This window comes from Zingiber officinale, chromosome 8B, assembly GCF_018446385.1.
Source record: "Zingiber officinale cultivar Zhangliang chromosome 8B, Zo_v1.1, whole genome shotgun sequence".
NCBI classification, from domain to species: Eukaryota; Viridiplantae; Streptophyta; class Magnoliopsida; order Zingiberales; family Zingiberaceae; genus Zingiber; species Zingiber officinale.
This window is the reverse complement of record NC_056001.1, coordinates 112,815,028-112,835,640: the sequence shown is the minus strand read 5'-3', so window position 1 is coordinate 112,835,640 and position 20,613 is coordinate 112,815,028. Positions and strand designations below refer to the sequence as shown.

The 20,613-nt window shown below is 35.1% G+C and overlaps 1 protein-coding gene across 2 annotated transcripts in view; it reads left to right on the top strand.

The window, feature by feature from the left end:
* The first annotated feature begins 4,023 nt into the window (after positions 1-4,023).
* LOC122016970 (MACPF domain-containing protein At4g24290-like) overlaps positions 4,024-20,613 on the top strand; it is a 30,006-nt gene continuing 13,416 nt past the window's right edge. The window contains exons 1-6 of one of the 2 annotated variants that reach the window (XM_042574413.1): positions 4,024-4,055; positions 7,637-7,875; positions 8,270-8,471; positions 11,837-11,905; positions 12,019-12,205; positions 17,344-17,510. In XM_042574413.1, the coding sequence (XP_042430347.1) occupies positions 7,637-7,875; positions 8,270-8,471; positions 11,837-11,905; positions 12,019-12,205; positions 17,344-17,510 (864 nt within the window). In that variant the 5' untranslated portion in view covers positions 4,024-4,055. Of the gene's footprint in view, positions 4,056-7,636; positions 7,876-8,269; positions 8,472-11,824; positions 11,906-12,018; positions 12,206-17,343; positions 17,511-20,613 lie in introns of both variants that reach the window. The other variant, XM_042574412.1, reaches the window with a different exon arrangement.

Sequence of the window (20,613 nt, the reverse complement as noted above, 5' to 3'; positions counted from 1 at the left end):
ATAAGGCGATAGAAATATTTCATTCTAATTAGGAATGAAACTTTGATATAGAATGACACTTTAAACTTTGCCCCAAATAAGATGTTGTCTTCTCATCTTCTTCTTTATTTTTTTTTCTCTCTTTTCTCCTGCCACCTTCAATACGCTATCACGACCATGTATTTGTACTTCAACAAAGTAGTAGAATCATATTATTGAGACAATTAACTCGATATTTCAAACCTTAGTCTTAAGTAATTTAATAGCTACAATTTGATTAATTTATGTTGGAGTTTTCATCCCCTAGTGCAATTATGCAATTAAGTGTTTTGATAACTCACATGTATAAAGGTTCACTTCACATGGCCAAGGCGTTTGTTGCCTCAACGACTCAAGGTCGGAGATCACTGAAGTAAAGCGCGGCATTCGAGGATCTGTAGGACAAGGTTAATGAAGATTGGAGAAAGATGGTGCCAACATTCGAGGGACAGCAACATGAGAAACATCGCAATGACATAAAGCCAAGAAAGTGATACGTAAGTGAAGGATGACATGAGAAGAAGTCGAGGGCTTGGAGCATCCAAGAGACATAGCTAGATAGGAACCTCAAGGTTTGGAGAGACTACATGAGAAATGTGAGTAGAATGACATGTATTTAAGGGACAAAAGTAGATGGCAGCTTAGGCAAACTAGAAAGTAGATGTGGTCAAAGTCAAGTGATCTAGTTGACTAGTGGATGAGAAAATCACACCCTAAGAGTTCCAAGGCTTGTCACTTAACCAATTAAATTGTTGGTTGTGAGTTTGTGATTTGCCACGTTGACCGATAATTGGAAACCAGTCGATTAGTGGCTTGATACCCCAAGTTAGGTCTGTGTGGGGTATTATAGAATGAAGCACTGATGGATAAGGTTTTGTTTGCTGATGATTCAGACCATTGGCAAACTCTCAAAATGATTGTTAGTCGATTAGTCCATTTGCAAACAAAGCCAAAGATAGAAGGATCAACCGTAGGATTCGAATAACATACTATAGATCAACCGATTCATGGTTAACGATTAGTTGACTCATGGTCACCACATCAATATAACGAAGGAGAAGGCTTTAAAAGCTCAAGGATAGCAAAATACATCATTTATCATCTATCCAATGTAAACATCACCCACACTCTGTTCTTATTTTGAGCTTTATTGACCTTTTTTTCTCTTTATTATAAATCCTATTTGTTGATCTATAAGAAGTTTCTCCATCTTCGATGCTGTCGAGAAGGAGAAAATACTCGAGTTCTCAAGAGCAATCCACTTGAGGATCGTAGGTCATGGACTAAGGGCCTAGGGGTTACCGAACCACGTTAAACTATTTGTGCATGTTCTTTATTTTATTTTTGCTATATATTTTGTTTTGGAGCACTAACATCTCAAGAAGTGGTATCTAGTACCCCCTCTACCACTGACAATACGATCCAATAATGGTATCAAAGCGAGGATCCTCTGAAAAAGCTTAACGACTTTTCGAGCAACAAGGTGCTAAAGCAAGTGTAGATCTAAAGAACCTGATACAAATATGTGATACCAACAAGAAAACTAACCTAGGTTTCAAATTCCAAAATTAGAGGACAATTTTAGCTCCTAAAAAAGATGATTCTGTTAAGGACTCAGCAACAACATAGCAAGAGCCATAAAAGAAAGGTATGAATTTCCATTGGATGATAATAATAATAACTTTCCAAGTTCACGATGAACAAAAGGAGGAGATGGTGGCTGAACAAAGCAAATTAGTGTTGGAACAAGCATTAACTGAAGGATTGTAAGTAGCGGCTCGAGGGGGTGAAGAGACACTTTTGCAATTCATTCATTATTCTCGTCTACAATGAGTTAGTACACTAAAAATAACAAAGCAATAACTCAAACACAAGAACACAAACCCACTCCTAATTCACAACTTATGATACTTAAAGCAAATCACTCCCAGAATCACCTCTAGCTTTTCTGCTTCTCAAAAACCTTCTGGAGATCGAGAAACCTCTTATAAAATTGTCCAAGTTACAACTACACAAACAAATACAAATGAAAACAAATATACTATGAAGATTACACAATTAAAAGCTTATATTATTGTTTCTTCTTAATTGCTTGGATGAGCACTAGAACCTTGACCTGGTCGTTCTCACAGCCCTTGTAGAAGCTCTCATGAAGCACTACATGAGCACCTTTGAAAGGTACCTTTGAAGCTCTTTATAAGGTTGTTGTTAATCTAGATTCCGCCCATCAGTTGGCTTCTCCTTACCATCAGTCGATTAGTCCATTCACTCTCTGTTCGTTTAGTTTTTTGTCTGAGTGAACTACTCCATCGGTTGACTACTACAACATCAGTCAACTGTTCAAATCACAACTTCATGGTTTCAAATTCATCAATAGACTAATACTACTTCTCCAATCAACTAATACTACACCAGCCAATTAATATTCTGATTACAGTCACACCAAGGCTAAATTTGTGCCTTGCGAAGATAGCTTATTTCTCTACGACTTCTTCATCTACCTAGTGCACGTCAACCTTAAATCACCAGGACTCTCCAAAGGCTCCTCGTCTTTGGACTGCATCATTGCCTAGTATGTAACAGACCTTGGCCTAGCAAAAATTTTCTTTACCCAACCTCGAGTCAACCTTGACTCGTCAAGACTTTCACTACCTAAAAACCTAGAACTTCTCTTGCCAAGCTTGTAATCAACCTTAACCTATTGAGACTTCACTTGCTTACAGTTTACTCCTCTAGGACTTCAACCTTGTCGAGACTTTCGTCACTTGCCTAACATCCAATACTCCATCACCTATTAATACTTCCTTTATCAAGCATCCAGTCCTTGTCAACCTACCTCAACTTTTGTTGCCTAACATCTAATCATCATCAACCTATTAGAACTTCCACTGACAAACATCGAGTCATCATCAACTTGCTCAAACTTTCTATCACTTGTGAGACATCCAATCCTCTTTGCCTCAACTTTCACTGCTAACACACGAACTTCTCATTATTTGACAGTTTAGACTTCCACTATCAACACCTATTGAATCTCAAGTGTCAAGTGTCTGATCTACCTAACCCACCTAGACTTCCCATCAACCAAGTGTTTGATTAACCTTGACTCACTTAGATTTCCCATCCTCCAACATTTATTCTCTTTTTAGATTGTCAAGTGCCTAATCGACCTCGACTCACTTGGTCTTCTTACATAGATAGGTATCCAATCAATTTTGACGTATTTGATATAATTAACAAATATATTACTCAAACATCAAAATATAAATCTAGGTTAATCTGACCATGGGTTAATTCCACTAACATTATGAGAGCATGAAATGAACAAAATCAGAAAGTATATGATTGCCATGGAGTTGTGGGAAAGAATCATAATTATGCACAAAGGATAATTGAAAGTAAAATTGGCACAAGAGACTTCCCGTGCACGAAATTCAACTCGAAGAGAGAACAAATTGCTAACATGCATGCCAAGTATACATAGATTATTCCTGAATTGACAAAAATTGGTGAATATCAAACAAGGACCTAGTCTAGAACGCCCTCAATGCCTTAACCGAAGACAAAGTAAGGAGCTCAGTCACCAACAACTACTACATTGCTAGAAATTTAAATGCAAGTACTTTAGATCAATTTTTTTATTAGTAGAATTACATACTTCAAGGGATCTAGATGCCGAAAAGGAGCAAGTCTACACACATCATAACTTAGCCTTAGTCAACAGAGAAAAGGAAAGAAAAGGGAGACCGTCATCCTCAAACTTCAAGGAATTCACCGTAAAGGAGGCCAATAATGGTGAAGCATATAGAAATAACTTAAAGAATTACCATAGGCATAAGGAGGATGGACAAAAGGATGTTGGGATGCTACAATTGCCTAAAAGAAGGGCAAGTAAAAGACCAATGCCCTAAACTGAGAAAAGAAAAGGACAAAGGATATGGAAGCTACTACATTTGTTTAGCCACAGAAGAACAGGAACTTTAGGTCATATGCCAAGAACTAAGCGCTTCAGATCCGACGTTCTGTCATTTCAACAGGTATGCTTCTGTTGAGTTTGTTTATCTTTTAGGTAAATCGTGCTATCCAGAGTCCACCTTGTAAATATGAACACCTTTATGTTAACTTGTAGTTCAAAATCTTTGGTTAGTTGGTGTATGTGCTGTGACCTTAAGAAGTTTTACTATTTTGAGTTTGTTTATCTTTTAGGTAAATCGTGCTATCCAGAGTCCACCTTGTAAATATAAACACCTTTATGTTAACTTGTAGTTCAAAATCTTTGGTTAGTTGGTTTATGTGCTGTGAACTTAAGGGGTTTTACTATTTTGAGTTTGTTTATTTTTTAGGTAAATCGAGCTATCCAGAGTCCACCTTGTAAATATAAACTCCTTTATGTTAACTTGGAGTTCAAAATCTTTGGTTAGTTGGTGTATGTGCTGTGAGCTTAAGGGGTTTTACTATTTTAAGTTTGTTTATTTTTTAGGTAAATCGTGCTATCCACAGTCCACATTGTAAATATAAACTCCTTTATGTTAACTTGGAGTTCAAAATCTTTGGTTAGTTTGTGCAGTTTTTACATGAGGTTTAATTTTGCAACTTGTTGATCCTTCTCTTCTTTTAGCATTGGCTATTCAACAACTATACCCTTATCGAAACAGTGTATCGCATTTTTCATGTATCTATATTTTTTGGTCTCTAATGCTGATTTGGAAGCCTGATTTGCTGACTCTAGAGTTAATATACCAAGTGTGATTTCTAAACAAGTTCTAAGTATTTATACAAACAATCAAATCACGCACCGGATCACAAAAAAAACCCTTAGCCCGTAATAGTTAAACCATCAAACGCCATACCACATTCCTTCGCCTGAGCCACCAAAGCATCACCTTTGCTACCGCCAAAAAAAATGACACCATACAAGCAAAAAATGCTATGCTTGACTCTATTTTCTTCCCATCTGTCTCCTTATTTCAGTGCTATAATCATCCAAAAATACATTTAAGCAAGCATATAGAATTAGCGACCTCTAAAACTCATTATAATGTTTGGTTGTTGGTAGTCTCCTCAGATTCTTTCTCTTTACAATGCAGAAGTATGCCCCATTCCCATGTATATTTTAATGGTGTTGTACGAATGAGTATTTGTGGTGTTTCTTTACTTGTTGGTCCTGGTGATCCATCATTTTCTTAGCTCTTTTGTTCATTGTATTTAGAAATTAATCTACTTTTCTAAATCCCCAATTGACATTCAAATATTGTTGCTTGTTAAACAAAAGCGTTTGATGTAATGAAGACACAGTACTCATTCTAAATCAGTACAGATACATTCCTGACAATGAACAAAGTCTTCCCATGCCTAATTTTTCTTTTTTGGGCACCTCTAGTCTCATTAAGGATTTTTGGCAAAATGTATTGATGGACCTAAATATATAGTATCCACTCTAAACAAAAACCAGGGCATTCCTAACGCTCCCTAGAGCCGACATGTTTAATTTTCTTCTTCTTCGTCTAGGCCAATTAATGAATTTTTGCTAAAGATCCTTAGTGGTCTTAGACACATCTGATTCACTATATGAGGATGTTCTAGTTGACTCACAAAGATGATTTTGCTAGGAGCACAAAACCAGCTGATGTTGTTTCTATATTCATCTAATGGTTGTTTTTTTTTTTAACTTTGCATTGCATGGAAGATCCTATTGTGTCGAAGTGCTCAATTTATTGAATTTGTTGAATCAAGATTGAAGGAAAGACACCTACTAATTCAAGAAAAGTATTTGCATTGTTAATATATCATCTACATCCTGCAACTTTTCTGTTTTGTTGAACACAAACACTAGTTGTTTGAGTTTCTCAATGAAGTGTAAGGATGACTCAACTATGATGAGTATAGGAGTGGAGGACTACTTTGAAAACACTTGGACTCAGTAAGAAATCATAAGGTTGAAGAGGAAATAAAAGGAAATGTGTTCTTGGCTAATGACATGGAAGGTGATATCAATGATGAGTAGTTTCCATTGGCCGAACACTCATATGTGACATATAATGAATTCATTAATATTTTAAAGATAAATTTAGGGTGTAATAAAATTTTGTAAGTTTCTTATTTTTTTCACAATTTTATAATTATTCTTTATGTTCTTTCTATTTATTGCATCTCACGGGTTCGAATCTTGGAAACATCCTCTTGCAAAAAGTAGGGTAAGACTGCGTACAATGGATCCTTCCCCGGGACCCTGCATAGCGGGAGCTTCGTGCACCGGGCTGCCCTTTTTTTTGTGCTTTAAGTGTGTGTTAACTCCTTAAAATCCATTGTTCCATTTTATTAATTTTTTGATCCCTTGTTCTTTCCTCCTTTGCTCTTGTAAGCAATTTATGTATGAGCTTCTTTCACTCCCTCTCTATCCTTTACCTAATAGGAACCAACTTGATTGTAGGTTGGACCCTTGGTGGTTAAGTGAAGCAAGGCCAAGAAATTCTATTTACTATAATTACACGTTTTTTAAGGAATGTGTTCCTACCCACATAATATTACAGAGTTCAATGGCAGAAAATCAATGCATTCAGTCCTTAGTAGTTGTAACTCAAACTTGTTGTATTTTTATCGTAGATTGTTGCTTCTTTTTCTAAGTTAACATTTGTGTGACCTCATCTTCCATCTATCTCCTTGTTGATTGTGGTTTCTTACTTTCTTTACCTAATCAAGATGAAAATTGACTATATAGCCAGCCATGTCTGGATTTGATGTTGGCTCTGATAGTCTATGAAGCCCGATATGGGTGATACAAATATAACATAAAAGGCTAAGAGAACATATAAATATATTGATACAAATATAACATAAAAGGTTAAGAGAAGATATAAATATATTCGTATGTTGCCTAAGAAATATGCATGGTTAAAGTAGGGCAAAATTGTGTGAAACCATTCTGAAAGAAATTATTTAATATTCTTTAACAAATTACATATGCAACTTGCATGCTATTAAGTTGAAAGAAATTATGACTAAGTTAATGAACTAGTCTCATTTTGTTCCAAATGCCAAATTCTAATTCCTTAGAAGCTATACTAAAAGGCTACATCATGTAAATCACATATAAGTTTATTAGCAACATTATAGATTGAATACATTTAGCATATGTCCTTCCATTTCTAGTCTGTATGCAGCTTAAGAAATATCAGTTTTGAAATTTTTGAAGCCTAGAACTTATGGAAAGTTGGGTTAGGTTTGCAAACATCATAAGTTTGTTAGAACATTATATCAGTTTGGTAGGGCTAACAAATGAAGTCATAAAAATTAAATTATATAATCTTCTTGAAGGAAATGGTCAAGGATATGTGTTTTTTAATTTAAGTGAGCTAAGAGTACAGTTGATTAAAGAATGGAGATTATGTCTATGGGAATGTATAAACTACTAATACATTCTGAAATGTTCTACATGTTTCATGCTATATTTTTTGTTGATACTAGTTGACATAGTCCAGTATTATTTGAGATCAAGATGTAAAACTTTGCTCTGACTTGGGATATTTCATAGGATATTTTTGCACATGCTTATCTAGTTTTCAGCTCATGTAAAAACACAATTTTTGGTTATGTTAGCTGAATATTGAACTTTATGCAGATGTCCGAGCAATTCAACCAGGAGTTATCATTATCTGGCAAAATACCATCTGGTCTCTTCAACAATATGTTTGACTTCACAGGTTGTTGGCAGAAAGATGCAGCAAATACGAAAACTTTAGCATTTGATGGATGGTTTATTACCCTATACACTTTTGCATTATCAAAATCTCAGATTGTACTTCTTGATCATGTTAAGCATGCAGTTCCATCAACATGGGACCCTGCTGCCTTGGCAAGGTTAGAAACGTGTTCTGTTGCATATAAATATTGAAAGGATTTTTAAAAAAAAACTATTTCTCTTTTTGATAAATTTTCAGGTACATGTGATTTTAGAAATAAATCTAGATACTTATTCTATTAGCTCATCCTCCAGTACTTATATACACACTTAAAATTAACTTATTGGCGTCCCTTTGTGAGTGTTGTTAGTATTTATTATTAAATAACTCATGTTATCTGGAAATAACTTATAATTGTCTCCTGGGTCATAGCTCAAATTTCAACGCAAGTTATTTATTTTAATATTCCAATTCATGGAGACACTAATATCAATTCAAAATAGCAGCATGCTTGAACTGGATTTTCAATATCATTCTTAGGAGATATGACTTCCGTTTTTCTTTTCTTCAAGGTTTATTGAAAGATTTGGCACTCATATTATTATTGGTGTTAAGATGGGAGGAAAGGATGTAATCTATATCAAACAACAGCATTCATCCAACCTCCAATCTTTTGAAGTTCAAAAAAGGTTGAAAGATTTGGCAGATAAGAGATTTCAAGAGACTTCAAGAGAATATGACATGGCTTCTAAAGAAACATATGAGAAAGATAAGGTGATCATCTCTCTTCTTGGCGTGTGTGTTCTTTTTGTGTTTCAAAAGTGAAAATGTATAACTAAGGCTGTCCAACTATTTTAACTTAAAGTAATATCGTTTGACAATACAAGAAAATCCTGTGGAGCAAGATGAATTTATTTGTCACCTTGTTCAATACATCTTTGTTAAACTCATTGTACAATAAGATTCAATAAACATCCAATCCCTTTTGGTTGGACATCAATGTTGTATTGGGTAACAATGAAAAACATATAGTTTGGTTGTTTCATAAACTTTTAAGATTAGGACTTGCAATAGAACATTTGCATGTTTGTAGCTTTTCTACTGAGGAGAAAATTAATCTCTAGGTCCTACATCTTACATTGATCTCAGAAATTAGAATGAAAAAAAAATTATACACTCTTTTTAAACAAAATCTTAACACAATACCAAACTCTCCCTTTCAGCTTATTGTCAAAATTAGTATAGTGTATTACAAGGTTTAAAATTTTGGCATGAGTTTCAGTCTTAGACTGAAAGAAAATGGTTTCAACATCGTATTGTGGGGCACACATTACTTGTCCACACGCCATTGCTCTGAGGCCAAAGAGTTTGATGCCTCCTGCTGTTGCTCATTGCTGCTCACCACTGCTCGCCACCTCTTGTGATTGTTGTTGGTAGCCTCTCATTGCTGCTTGCTGCTGCTTTTGGTAAGATCCCAAGCTTTTATAACCTTGACCCTTCCCATGTGATCGACAAAAGAAATCAAGTGGTTCTTTCTTACTCGTTCCTTGTTGGCTACGAGTACGTAAGAAAATCTGTCTGACTAAGGGAATCTCATGCTGTATGACTGACATGAGTGTGCCATGAGATCCCATGTCAGAACAGTGAAAATGCACATATTGGGCAGCAGGAGTGACACCAGAACCCTGATATATTATGCTAATATGTAATGGCTAATAATAAGATAATAAATTTTACCCTTAAAGAGATTCAAGCATAATTGAATACCTAAAAAATTGAACAAAATAACAAAATTAATCTGTGAGGCATGCACCATAGCACTGCACTAACTATAAAGAGTAAGAGATGCCACCTTATGGACCTCAGGCTTACTTTGAAGGCACAACCCATTTCTGCTTATCCAATTCGCATGATTGTGAATGAAGTTTCAATTGATTAACACTCCTGAGCCCAAAAGAAATCAATCATGAAATTGTGGGAAACATGTGAGGGAGGATGGTTTTTTAAATCAAAATTTTCTTTCCACTGTGCTATCCAATGAATAGAATATAGTTGGAGATAAATATGACAAAAAGTTTGTTGGCAGCCCATCCAAAGTTAACTTGATATGAACTTCAATTAAGGCTTTTGATTATTCAATGTCAGCAGATGTCTCAACGTTTCTGAGTCCCACCAGTTTGTTGCTGAACGCTAGTAGGTAGATGTGAGCTTGTTTGTTTTAAGAGAACTCAGTGATCTTGATATAAGAGAATTAAGAGAAATAAGAAAACCTTTCGATATAGGATCACGCTTAATTCTTGTTTTCTGCAACCTGTTGATGTCAAAAGTAATGATTGGCTAATCAGCAGATGGGATCTTCTGCACTAGAATTTGGGAACTCCAGTTGGATTGGGTGAGAAGTAAAAGAATGTGCTGTGTGCGCCTAAGGGTGGGCAGCCTTGTGATAATCATTGGATGGATATTCTGGATGGCTGCGGGCTGTCATGCCACATTGGACTACTCAAGAAATTTCAAAGTTGCAACTAAGAGCATTCAGACAACATGTAACCTGGGATCTAAGCCATGGTGTTCTAGAGGAGGATTGTTGTCATGATTCTTTACTTCTAAACGTGGCAGATGCTATGAAATTTGATTTTGCTGACCTATAATTTCATGCAGATGTGAAATTGTTTGTGTTAACTGTTATGATAACTCAGCATCTTATTAAAGGGAAGAAAGAAAATTAAGATAACTTTGGTTTTTAGGATCTAATGATCCCTAGTATTCCACACATATGTATTCCTTTTCGTTCAGTTACACTAACTACCTTGTTTGTTTCTACATCAATAACCACACAAATCTCCTGCCTAAGAGATTTTAACCATGCGGCACCACACTCAAAGGACAACTTCCACGCTGATATTTATGGTCCTTGCATAGATTGAGTAAATAAAAGTAAAAAAATTAAAAGCTCATTGCTGCATTCAACTCCTTGTATCAGTCTCTCAATTGCTATTAATGTTGCCTTATGGCTGTGGTAAGTTTGTACTTCTCCAATGTAATGGTTGCTCTACCGACCATGTTATAACAATGGAACATAATGTAATCGTATAGTAATAAAGAGTAATTATATACTATGTAATAATTTGTTATATCACTTTAGAAACAATGTTTTTTTGATAGTATGTATAATTGTTAAATTCAAGTTGTTTATTGATTTTATATTGTAGGTATAGTATTATCAAACATTAACGGTAAAAACAATATATTATTAATTTATTGATTAAATTTATCATAATTAGTCATATTTTTAACTGATGAACAAGTTATCACAATTTTTTTAAAATCTCCAGTAGCATTATTTCTGTTTTGATATACCAAAATTTGAATTCTCAGTAGAAAAATATTCTATTTCTCACATTTCTTATTGTGGTGACATGAATAATAGAAAAGAGAATCATGAACCAATGCTGCCCTTATTTGCTTCATTCCCCTTTATCCTAGAGCTCTTGTTGAGATAATCCATAGTTCTCTTTCACAGCTGGACATTTTCTATTTTTCATAGTGTGAGATTTACCCTCAAGCAATGTAAGAACAAAATGAATTGATCATAAACACACGTGGATATGGTCTATAGGGCATCAGGTCTAGCTGCACTTTTCTTTTTGCCTTTTCTTATGCTTGTTGATCTAGGGTTCTGCTACCAAATATTCTTCCTACGTTACCTTCATATTTTTGTTATTGCTTTGCTAATTCTCATCAATCTTAGTGCTCTGCCTTTGATTCTGTTCCTTGCTTGGCTGCTATCTCTGCTACTCTGTCAACTTTTCTTTTGTCTTCTTTTACTTCTACTACTTTTCTCCTTGATGTTGCTTTTACAATTCTTTTATATTTTAGATCTTTGCCTATGCAAATACTAATACATAACCATCTTCATTTAATTCTAAACTTTATTTTTAGATTAGTTTCTGCTCAGTTATGCAAAATTATACCCCATCATTTTTGAAACTTATCTTGTAGCAAGTACTGGACAAAAGTGAGAACAATTTTTTGTGAAGGTTCCCAGCTCTTTCTAGTTTTATTAATTTTTCTTTAATCCAATTTACATAGTGGTTGTAAAATTAGCATCACTTATACCATCATTTTAGTGCCTGGTGCAGTTTGAAATGAGAGAGCAAAGGCTTAGGTTTGTCAATGCCAGTCCATCGAGCTCTTATTGCCCAAAAGAGGTATAAAAAATTATGTTAGTCCTTTGTGGCATGGTTTCTAATCCTGAAAAGAGCTCTTACTTTGGCTATACTTCTTCCTTGGATCATTTGTTACTTTTTGTACTAAATTTTAGGACATTGTAGAAATCCCGAAAAGAAGAGGTGGAAGAGATACTAGGGATTTATCTCATATTGAGTGGTTGAACACTGTCCATTCTGCACCTGATGTTATTTCAATGTCCTTTCTGCCAATTACTTCTCTTTTGAATGGAGTGCCTGGAAGTGGTTTCCTACAGCATGCCTTCAATCTGTACCTACGATGTAAGTTTAATTTCCATTATTACAATATGGAATATATTTATTTCCAAAATAAACTTGTGGGTCAATGAGCATTGCTTTTGTCTCAATTTTCCATTATCGGCTTGTTTTATTTATTTTTGGATAAGTAAAATTTTATAGCACAAATCAGTACAAAAACCAGTCTTTTAGGAGTTCCTCATGTCTAACGAAATTATCGGCATGTTTTAAGTATCATTCAAGCTTGTTCCCTTATTACCAGGCATCTTATCTCTAAACATATAAGAGAATGTTTATTCCTTCATTGGAAATTGATTTGACTTTGCTCCAATATTTTTCCTGAGTGCTTATGGAAAATTAATGTTGCAATTGAAATTCCAGCACATGACCGATATGTAGGTCTTGCTTGTAGTCTTAGATATATTATAAAATCATCTTTGGTTGATTATCCATAATGTTGATAGTGCTTGTCAAAAACACTTGTGTGAATTGATATGACACTCTTAAGTTAACCCTTAGATGGAGGTTTAGTATCTGAACTCATTGAAACAACATTAATGATCCAAAATTACACGTTTATTGCTTTGTTACATATGTGAGATATTTCAACTTCTTATAGTGTATTTAAGATGGGACTAAATTTAGGTCTCATTTGGAAATTACAAATTGTAAGTTGAAGTGGAAAGTTCCTCACTATTTGTTGCAACACTAGAGATTTTCTTGAGAGAGAACACTCATAAAGAGAGATCAAAACCTAGGGCTATAAATAAGCCAAGTTGAGCCCAACTTTGTGTTGTTCAAGCTTGTTTGATAAGCAAGCCAAGTCAAGATGTGTCTAAAATGAATCAAACTGTTGAAACATTTATGCTTGACATGTTTCTTTTTATGAGCTTGAGCTTGATTCATTTAGATGTTATTAAGCTCTCAATTCGAGTTTGTTTGACTTTTTGATATTACAAGTTTGTTTGTTCATTTTGAGAACTTTTTTGTCTATTTGCAAGATTCATAAGAGCTTGATTGATGAACATGGTTCATAAACTTTTTTTGTGGATATTGTTCATGAACATTGTTCATGAACAATTCATAATCTTTGTTCATGAATTTTACGAGCTAAACATATACGTATTCAAGTTTGTTCATTTTGTTTACTCAATTTTTTTTATTTAATTAACCTTGTGTATATTGAATGAAGATAAACAAGCTCTTGTTAAGCCGAATACCAAGCTTGCACATGAACGTTTGGTTCATTTGCAACCCTATCAAAACCTTATTAAACTGGAATTGGTAAAAACTAAGGAGTTAGATCTCATTTTTAGACCCAATAATAGCTAGACTTGCTGCAATATAGACTTAATTAATTAAGAAAAAAGATACATTTTAGTAAATAACAATTAAATGAAAACTTGATTTTAAATGATCCAGTTTATTTTATTTGAGAAGTTTATTTTAAATTGATCCATTATTGTTTGCATCATTATCAGGTATTTTTAACACTGAAGCTTGTCATGCCTTTCATTGATTTGTATAGCATTATAAAAAGGAGAATGAGTTCTCAGTTTGTTTCAACAAAATTGGCACTTTTGCCAATCCTCCTCTACGAGCTATAAATTTGACACTAAAGGATAAAAGAAGAATTCTATCTATACGTTCATATTCTTAACTCTGCCCTTCACACAAGGACATGGGAAGTGAATTGCAATGGCCCATGTTAAATATAAGAGGGTGGAAGACCACTTCTCCCACAAACTTAAGCATTTAGGAAAGAAATCCATCTATAATTTAAATTTTAACATATATTTTTCATTAATTTGCAACTGCTGTGGATGGGAAAGAAATTTAGATACTGAATCTGATTTTTGAAAATCAAAGATTCAGAAACTTTAGCAATTGTTTATGGCTAGAGCCAAACCAACCTATCATTTGCCAGATCTATGGATTTAGATGTAGAAGTTTCTGAGGTAGGTGGAAACCAAAGATTCAAAAACTTTAGCAATTGCTTATGGCTAGAGCCAAACCAACCTATCATTGGCCAGATTTGCGGATTTGGATGTAGAAGTTTCTGAGGTAGGTGGATTTTTTTTCGTCATTCTGGTTGGAAATACAGTTATGAAATTTAGGATTCCTTTTATAGTGATGTTGATATATGAATGTTTTCTATGCTTTAGAATATAGTGTAGGCAGCAGTATATACATGGTAAGGGACTAAATTACATCTTTATTATTTGGATTGAGAGAGATGCTAGGAGGAGGGGGGTTGAATAGCATAATCGAAATTATTTCAAAACCAATGCAGTGGAAGTTCTTAAATACTTTAAAGAATTGTGGAGGAAATAAACTGTTTTCAAGTTTATTTTTTAAATGCAGCAGAAATAAAAATCTTTCAAAAATCTAGTGAAGACTCAAATGAGCTTTAGAAATTTAAGTATGAGATGAATGAGCAGTGGAATGTGTTCATTGAAAAACCGACGATAGAGATATTATAATAGAAAAATTTGTGCGAATAACTAATAGATCTGAGAGTAATAGAAAAATTTATAAGTATTTTACATGGTTCAGAAACCTTAATTACTACTCTGCGGCTTAACTCCACAAAAAACGACTTTACTTTCTTTTTCTTAGGAATCTTATGAAACCAGAGAAAGCTTTTACAAAACCATTGACTGTTGAAGAATATCGATAGTAAGTCAAGGGTGACTAACAGTGGACAATTAATAAAATGGATAAAGTCCTAGAGAAATGGTCTCTAGGCATTTGAAGTTCTGGTTAGTCAAGGGTGACTAAAATGAGGCAATGAATGAAATCTTAGAGAAATGGTCTCTAGGCATTTGAAGTTGTGGTTAGTCAAGGGTGACTAAAATTAGGCAATGAATGAAATCTTAGAGAAGTGGTCTCTAAGCATTGAAAGTCCTAGTAAATTGAAGTTGAATTGTAATAGGTAGATGAGAAAGTCATGGAGACATGATATCTATTGGTAGGACGAGATTCAGTCTTAGAGTTGGTTAAAGTCAGGGTATAAGTCGATTGATACAAATGATAATTGAATCGGCTAGGTAGTTGACTTATGCTGAAATGCCAATGAACAGAATATCTTTTTATGAGGAGTTAGTCGACTAGGCAGGCGATTGAGGTATGACTAGTCGACTCATGAGCAAGGCAAGATGTTTGCTGAAGAAATCAATAACTATCACTTAGAGTCTACTGATGATGATTGAGTTAGTAGGAGAATCAATCATGATCCAAATGAAGTGGGAAATTGTAACAGTTAGATTGATCTATGTGAGAATAGTGAATCAGTCAATAGATGAGGATGAAGCAGATTGATCAAAAACAACAAAAACTCTATAAATAGGGCATCAAGGGGCTTTTTATTCAAAGTAGATTGTGTCCTATTTATATTTTTGCGGCAATTGATGATTTGTAGACATGAGCACAAACGAAATTGAATGTGCATTTACCTCCCTATAGCAGCGTTTCATAGTTCTAGCCGAATCAGGGCAACTTGGTGTACGAAGCTCCTACTAATGCGGGGTCCTGAGAAGGTTCTATTGCAGACAACTTTATCCTGCTTTAAAAGAGCTGGTTTTCGTGACTTGAAGTCGATACCTCCAAGCCATGTGGTAGCAACTTTACCGTTGCGCCAAGGCTCCCCTTCAGTCCTAGCAGAATCAAAATGATTTTTTTTAAAAAAAAAAAGAGCAAGAAGAACCCCTTGCTTGGAGGGAAAGATGTCGGGATCAATAGATCTTCTAAAAGAGAGTGAGAGTTACCTAAATGCATAATGGTTACTAGATCTCTCTATCAACACAATTCAATATTCTATCTATTGCAGTACTTACCAAGACGAATCAACATAATGGCTCTACAAAATCTCGAGCCGTGTTGAAGTTTCAGTCTTTAACTAGAATGACATTGTTTCAGTATCATATTGATGTTTTGATACTTGGTGCATATAGATTGGAGATTGAAGAAGAAAGAAGATGAAACATAGGAAAGAGACATTATCTGTGCCAAGTGGTATCGACTTTTAGTAATTTACTGGAACAATACATTTTGACTATTACGCTCGATACAATATGAGATTTCAAACCATGCTACTATAATTCGTCTATGTTGCTGATTTTCATCAGTCTGATCGACATAATGGTACTGCTATAATTCACTTGTGATGGCAATGTGGGCAATGTGCTGATTTTCAAATTCCCCTTTTAATAAAAAAAAGGGGAAAACTAAGTTTAAAAATCTTATAAATTCCTATTTAAAGCTTTTAAAATATAAATTTTAATTAATCCACCATTTTTATGCACCAATGAGAACTCGACTCTTAACAAGATATCAACATCTTCAATTTGGGCATTCGTACGATTTTTTTTACAATTAATAGAAGAATTTTAAACCCCATGAGTATTGCGTCCCCTTAAGGTGCCATGTAGCATGCCAAATCAAGAATATGAAAGAATAACAAAGAAGGATGTTTCATTAGATAACCTGCATTTGCATCTTCACCCCTTAGATGGAGTCCAAATCTATGTCAAACTTGGAGCCACTCGAGTAGAGTAGGTGCGAGTCGTCTTCTTGGTCTTTGATTAGCTTGGAAGAGAAGTTTTGTAGTCGTTCAATAGAGTTGGAGTCTCAGTCGGAGTGTGCATTGACCTCATCGCTTGGTTGATACAGAAGAGGCATTGTTCTCACTGCCCAAGGTCTTCTTGTCAGTGATAATTCTTTTAGAGATAATCAATTGAAAGGGAATTGTATATTTAATTCATTATTATTTGAACTTACATTCAAATTAGGTTTAATTGGATTTGAATGGCTTAAATTTTATTACATGAGGCTTAAGCTTGTCTCACCTGATGTTGGCCAAAACTAAAATTTGTTTTTCCCATGTGGACGATACATAGGGTTGCCATAGTTAGCACAAGTGGTATGGGTGGAACATGTAACTTTAGTCCATGCCGCTTGGTTTTGGTTTTGGCACAGAGTTGGAACAGTATGTTCCCTGTTACACTAAGTTTCAACTATTACATTTGAGATACCATTACCTTCAAAATGATAATGCTTGCATTTTGAAGTTCTTTTTGAGTTACCATCACCTTCTAAAATTTGTATGTAGTTTGGGAAGGACTAAGGTTTATGTGCTCACATTTGGTTTTTCATTGCACTAGATAAGCCGCCAATAGAAGAACTTCATCAATTTTTGGACTTTCAGCTTCCAAGACAGTGGGCTCCTGTTTACTGTGATCTTCAACTTGGTCTACAGCGGAGGAAGCAGAGCAGTGCATCTCTTCAGTTTGCCTTCATGGGCCCAAAGCTTTATGTTAATACCAGCGTGGTAATTATTTTCAGTCATGCATATTTGTTCCTCACTGGACTCATTAGTTATTTATAGATGGCGATTCAGATAGCTTGGATTCATCAGTTAGGTAGACATTCTTCCTTATCAACTGCTCATATAGATTTAGAACTCTTTAGTGCTCTTAATTTACAAATGAGCTCTTTTGAGGTTACTATAAAAACTTGAAAACCAGCATGAAATGAAAAGTTGAATCTTGTATATTATGCCCCTTTGGATTTAACCTGCTAGGCAATTCTTGTTCAAATATCAATATCAAGATAATTTTAGGAAACTCAATAGTTGTATTGCATAATGCACTTTCCATAAAAAGTCAATAGTGGTCTAACTTAATGTTACAAGAGTTGATTCTTTCTTGAATGCAATGATGAAGGAACAAATGCATCTTTTGATTGTTTTTTTTCTGACAAATATGCTTAGCATCTTGTGAAAATTTCTGAATACTTTTTGATCTCATGCAGTTCTTTCTCTTCTAGAAATCCTTTATTAAAATTTGACTTTATGCACATAAATTCCTGTAATAGTACTTACAATCATGATATTTGATCATCACTATTGTTCAGTAGATTAGACATGTATCTAAAGCACAAGCTGAAAATAAAATGGCAAGGACGTGCCCAAGTTGGTGAAAAAGTAAAACAAAGCTATCATTCATGCAAAAATTAGCACAAAAATCATTTACAACTAAGAAGTAAACATGAATATATGATAAGATGCATCAAGATCAAATAAAGGAAACATGGAACTTAAAGATCTAAAAATGAAATAGTAACTCATAAGTTACTTTATAAATGAGGAGTTACTGAAAATAAATCGTGCCCTAGGTGGTCCGGTGTGACCTTGGATTTTGATGTTTGGGTAAAGGGTTTAAATTAGGTTTTGTCTTGTGATTTGATGTGTGTTTGAGTGTACAAGGATTTGCAGGAGTGCACATGAAGTTTGAAGAGCTTATGACTTAGTGTGACTAAGGTGACACATCATAAAAGGATGATATGAGATATCCGAGAGATCGCAAGATGTGAGCACTAAGGTGGTGATTGGAGCAACTTTGGACAATGACGTGTTGGACCAAGTTGGAGGTTTAATGGCTCAAGATCTGAAGGGATTAGAGAAGGTTGCATGAGGCGACCAATGGATTGTAGGATGAGGAGGATTGAGGAGTAACAAGGACGACAAATGGTGGAGATGTACTACGTAGGTGAAGCCATGATGGCATAAGGAGACGAGTCAAGGGCTTGTGTGCATTCAAGGGACCCGGTAACTTGATGCCAGATAGACCAAGGGCAAAGTCAAGTTTTGATGGTAAGATTTTGATTGTGAGCTGTGATAATTGAGTGATATATATGCATGGGGCGAGGGTGGAACTCAATTTAGGTGGACTCAATTATTAGGATGATCCAAAGCAATTGTTGCATAGCTTGAACATTCTTACAATTAAGTTCATAGTCTTCTAGTTTGTAGATAATCCAAAGCAATTGTGCTACACATTCCACCCGTAGTCTTATATTCGACCTTGTTATGACAATTGTAAAGTACTTACCTTCTGTATCATGATCTATCTTAATGTTAGTAGCCACGGGAGTTGACAACCACATGGCACATTTCATGCCAAATTTGTTAAATTGCTTGATATATTTTATTTAATGGATATGAATTCCTCCTTAGTTTGTAAATTTAAAGATCTAAAAGGAAGTTCAATTCTCCCACTAAGTTTATCTTAAACTCACTCTTCGCATGATGAATTCATTGAAAAATCTTATTTGTTGACCAAAAGATGATATCATCTATTTTAACAAAATGTCATTTCCATTAGAATAAGATGGTTAAAGTCTTTGGAAATAACAAAGAGAGTTTCTCATATCAAGCCCGAGATGCTTCTATCAAACCACATAAAACTTTCTTAAGTTTGAAAATATGGTTTTGAGTATTCTAGGTTCTTAAACCTGGGTGGTGATTCTAAAAAAAACTCTCAATGAAACTATTGAGTAATGCCAACTTACCATTCATTTTAATTCTTTATTGATATTCTTATCAATGGGAGAGTGCTAGTATGACTTCATGGTTTCTATGAAACACAACATTGAGGATTCCTTAACCTTCTTTTTTTTGGATAAATAAAAATATATTAAATCCAAAGAAAAAGGTGTACAACAAGGATTGGGTAAGCCCAATCACCATAATCAACCATCCCTTATCCCCGGAGGCTACTTATGCCTGACATAGTGTCAAATTGGAGTATACTCCCAGGATCGGTATACATGAGTTTGCATGCTCCTGAATATCCACTCAATATCTCTTCCCAAAGAAGTTATTGCTCCTCACTTGCCAAACATAGTGAATGAAGGCAAAGCTAGATGACGGGCCTTTGCAATAGTCGCCTCCCATGGTAGCATTTACATAATACACGGACATCGCGTGTCTCATATGTAGCCAATCTCTGATCCTCCTCCAGAGCTCTGCAATGGGAGGGCATCCAATGACTCCAGCACCGAACGATGGAAAGTGCACTGTCGATCTTCCTGCCTGTCTTTAGTGGGAAGATGTTGCTACGCCAACATTCATAATGTGACCGCATGACTTGGTTGAACATAGGTCTTCTGCACCATCCGAGCCCATGGTTTCTTGGACTAGGGTGCCTAAAAAAATATAAGCTTGGGTCACACCATCATCCTAAGAAAACTAGTCCAACATCTATCCAGCAACCTCTAGTGCCCCAACCATCGAAAGAACTCGTATCAGGAACAACCACATGATTAGTGGAGAGTCCATGTGAGCGACCTCCCGGGATCAAACATCTGTGCATCTCAAGTAAGTGTGATGCACCCACTTTATCTAAAGCGCATCCTCCTTGGCCTGTACCCATCATAGTACTTAGCCAAGAGGGCCAAGTTCCAAGCACGTAGATCCTGAAAGCCCAAGCCACCTTCATGCTTTAGTCTGCACATATCAGCCTAGGAGACCGGCGGGTGCTTAGACGTCCACATAAAAGACCTGCATATACTATTGATACGATCAATAATACCCATAGGAAGTGGTAATATAAATAACAAAAAATACTTCACTCCTTGTAACACAGAGGTAA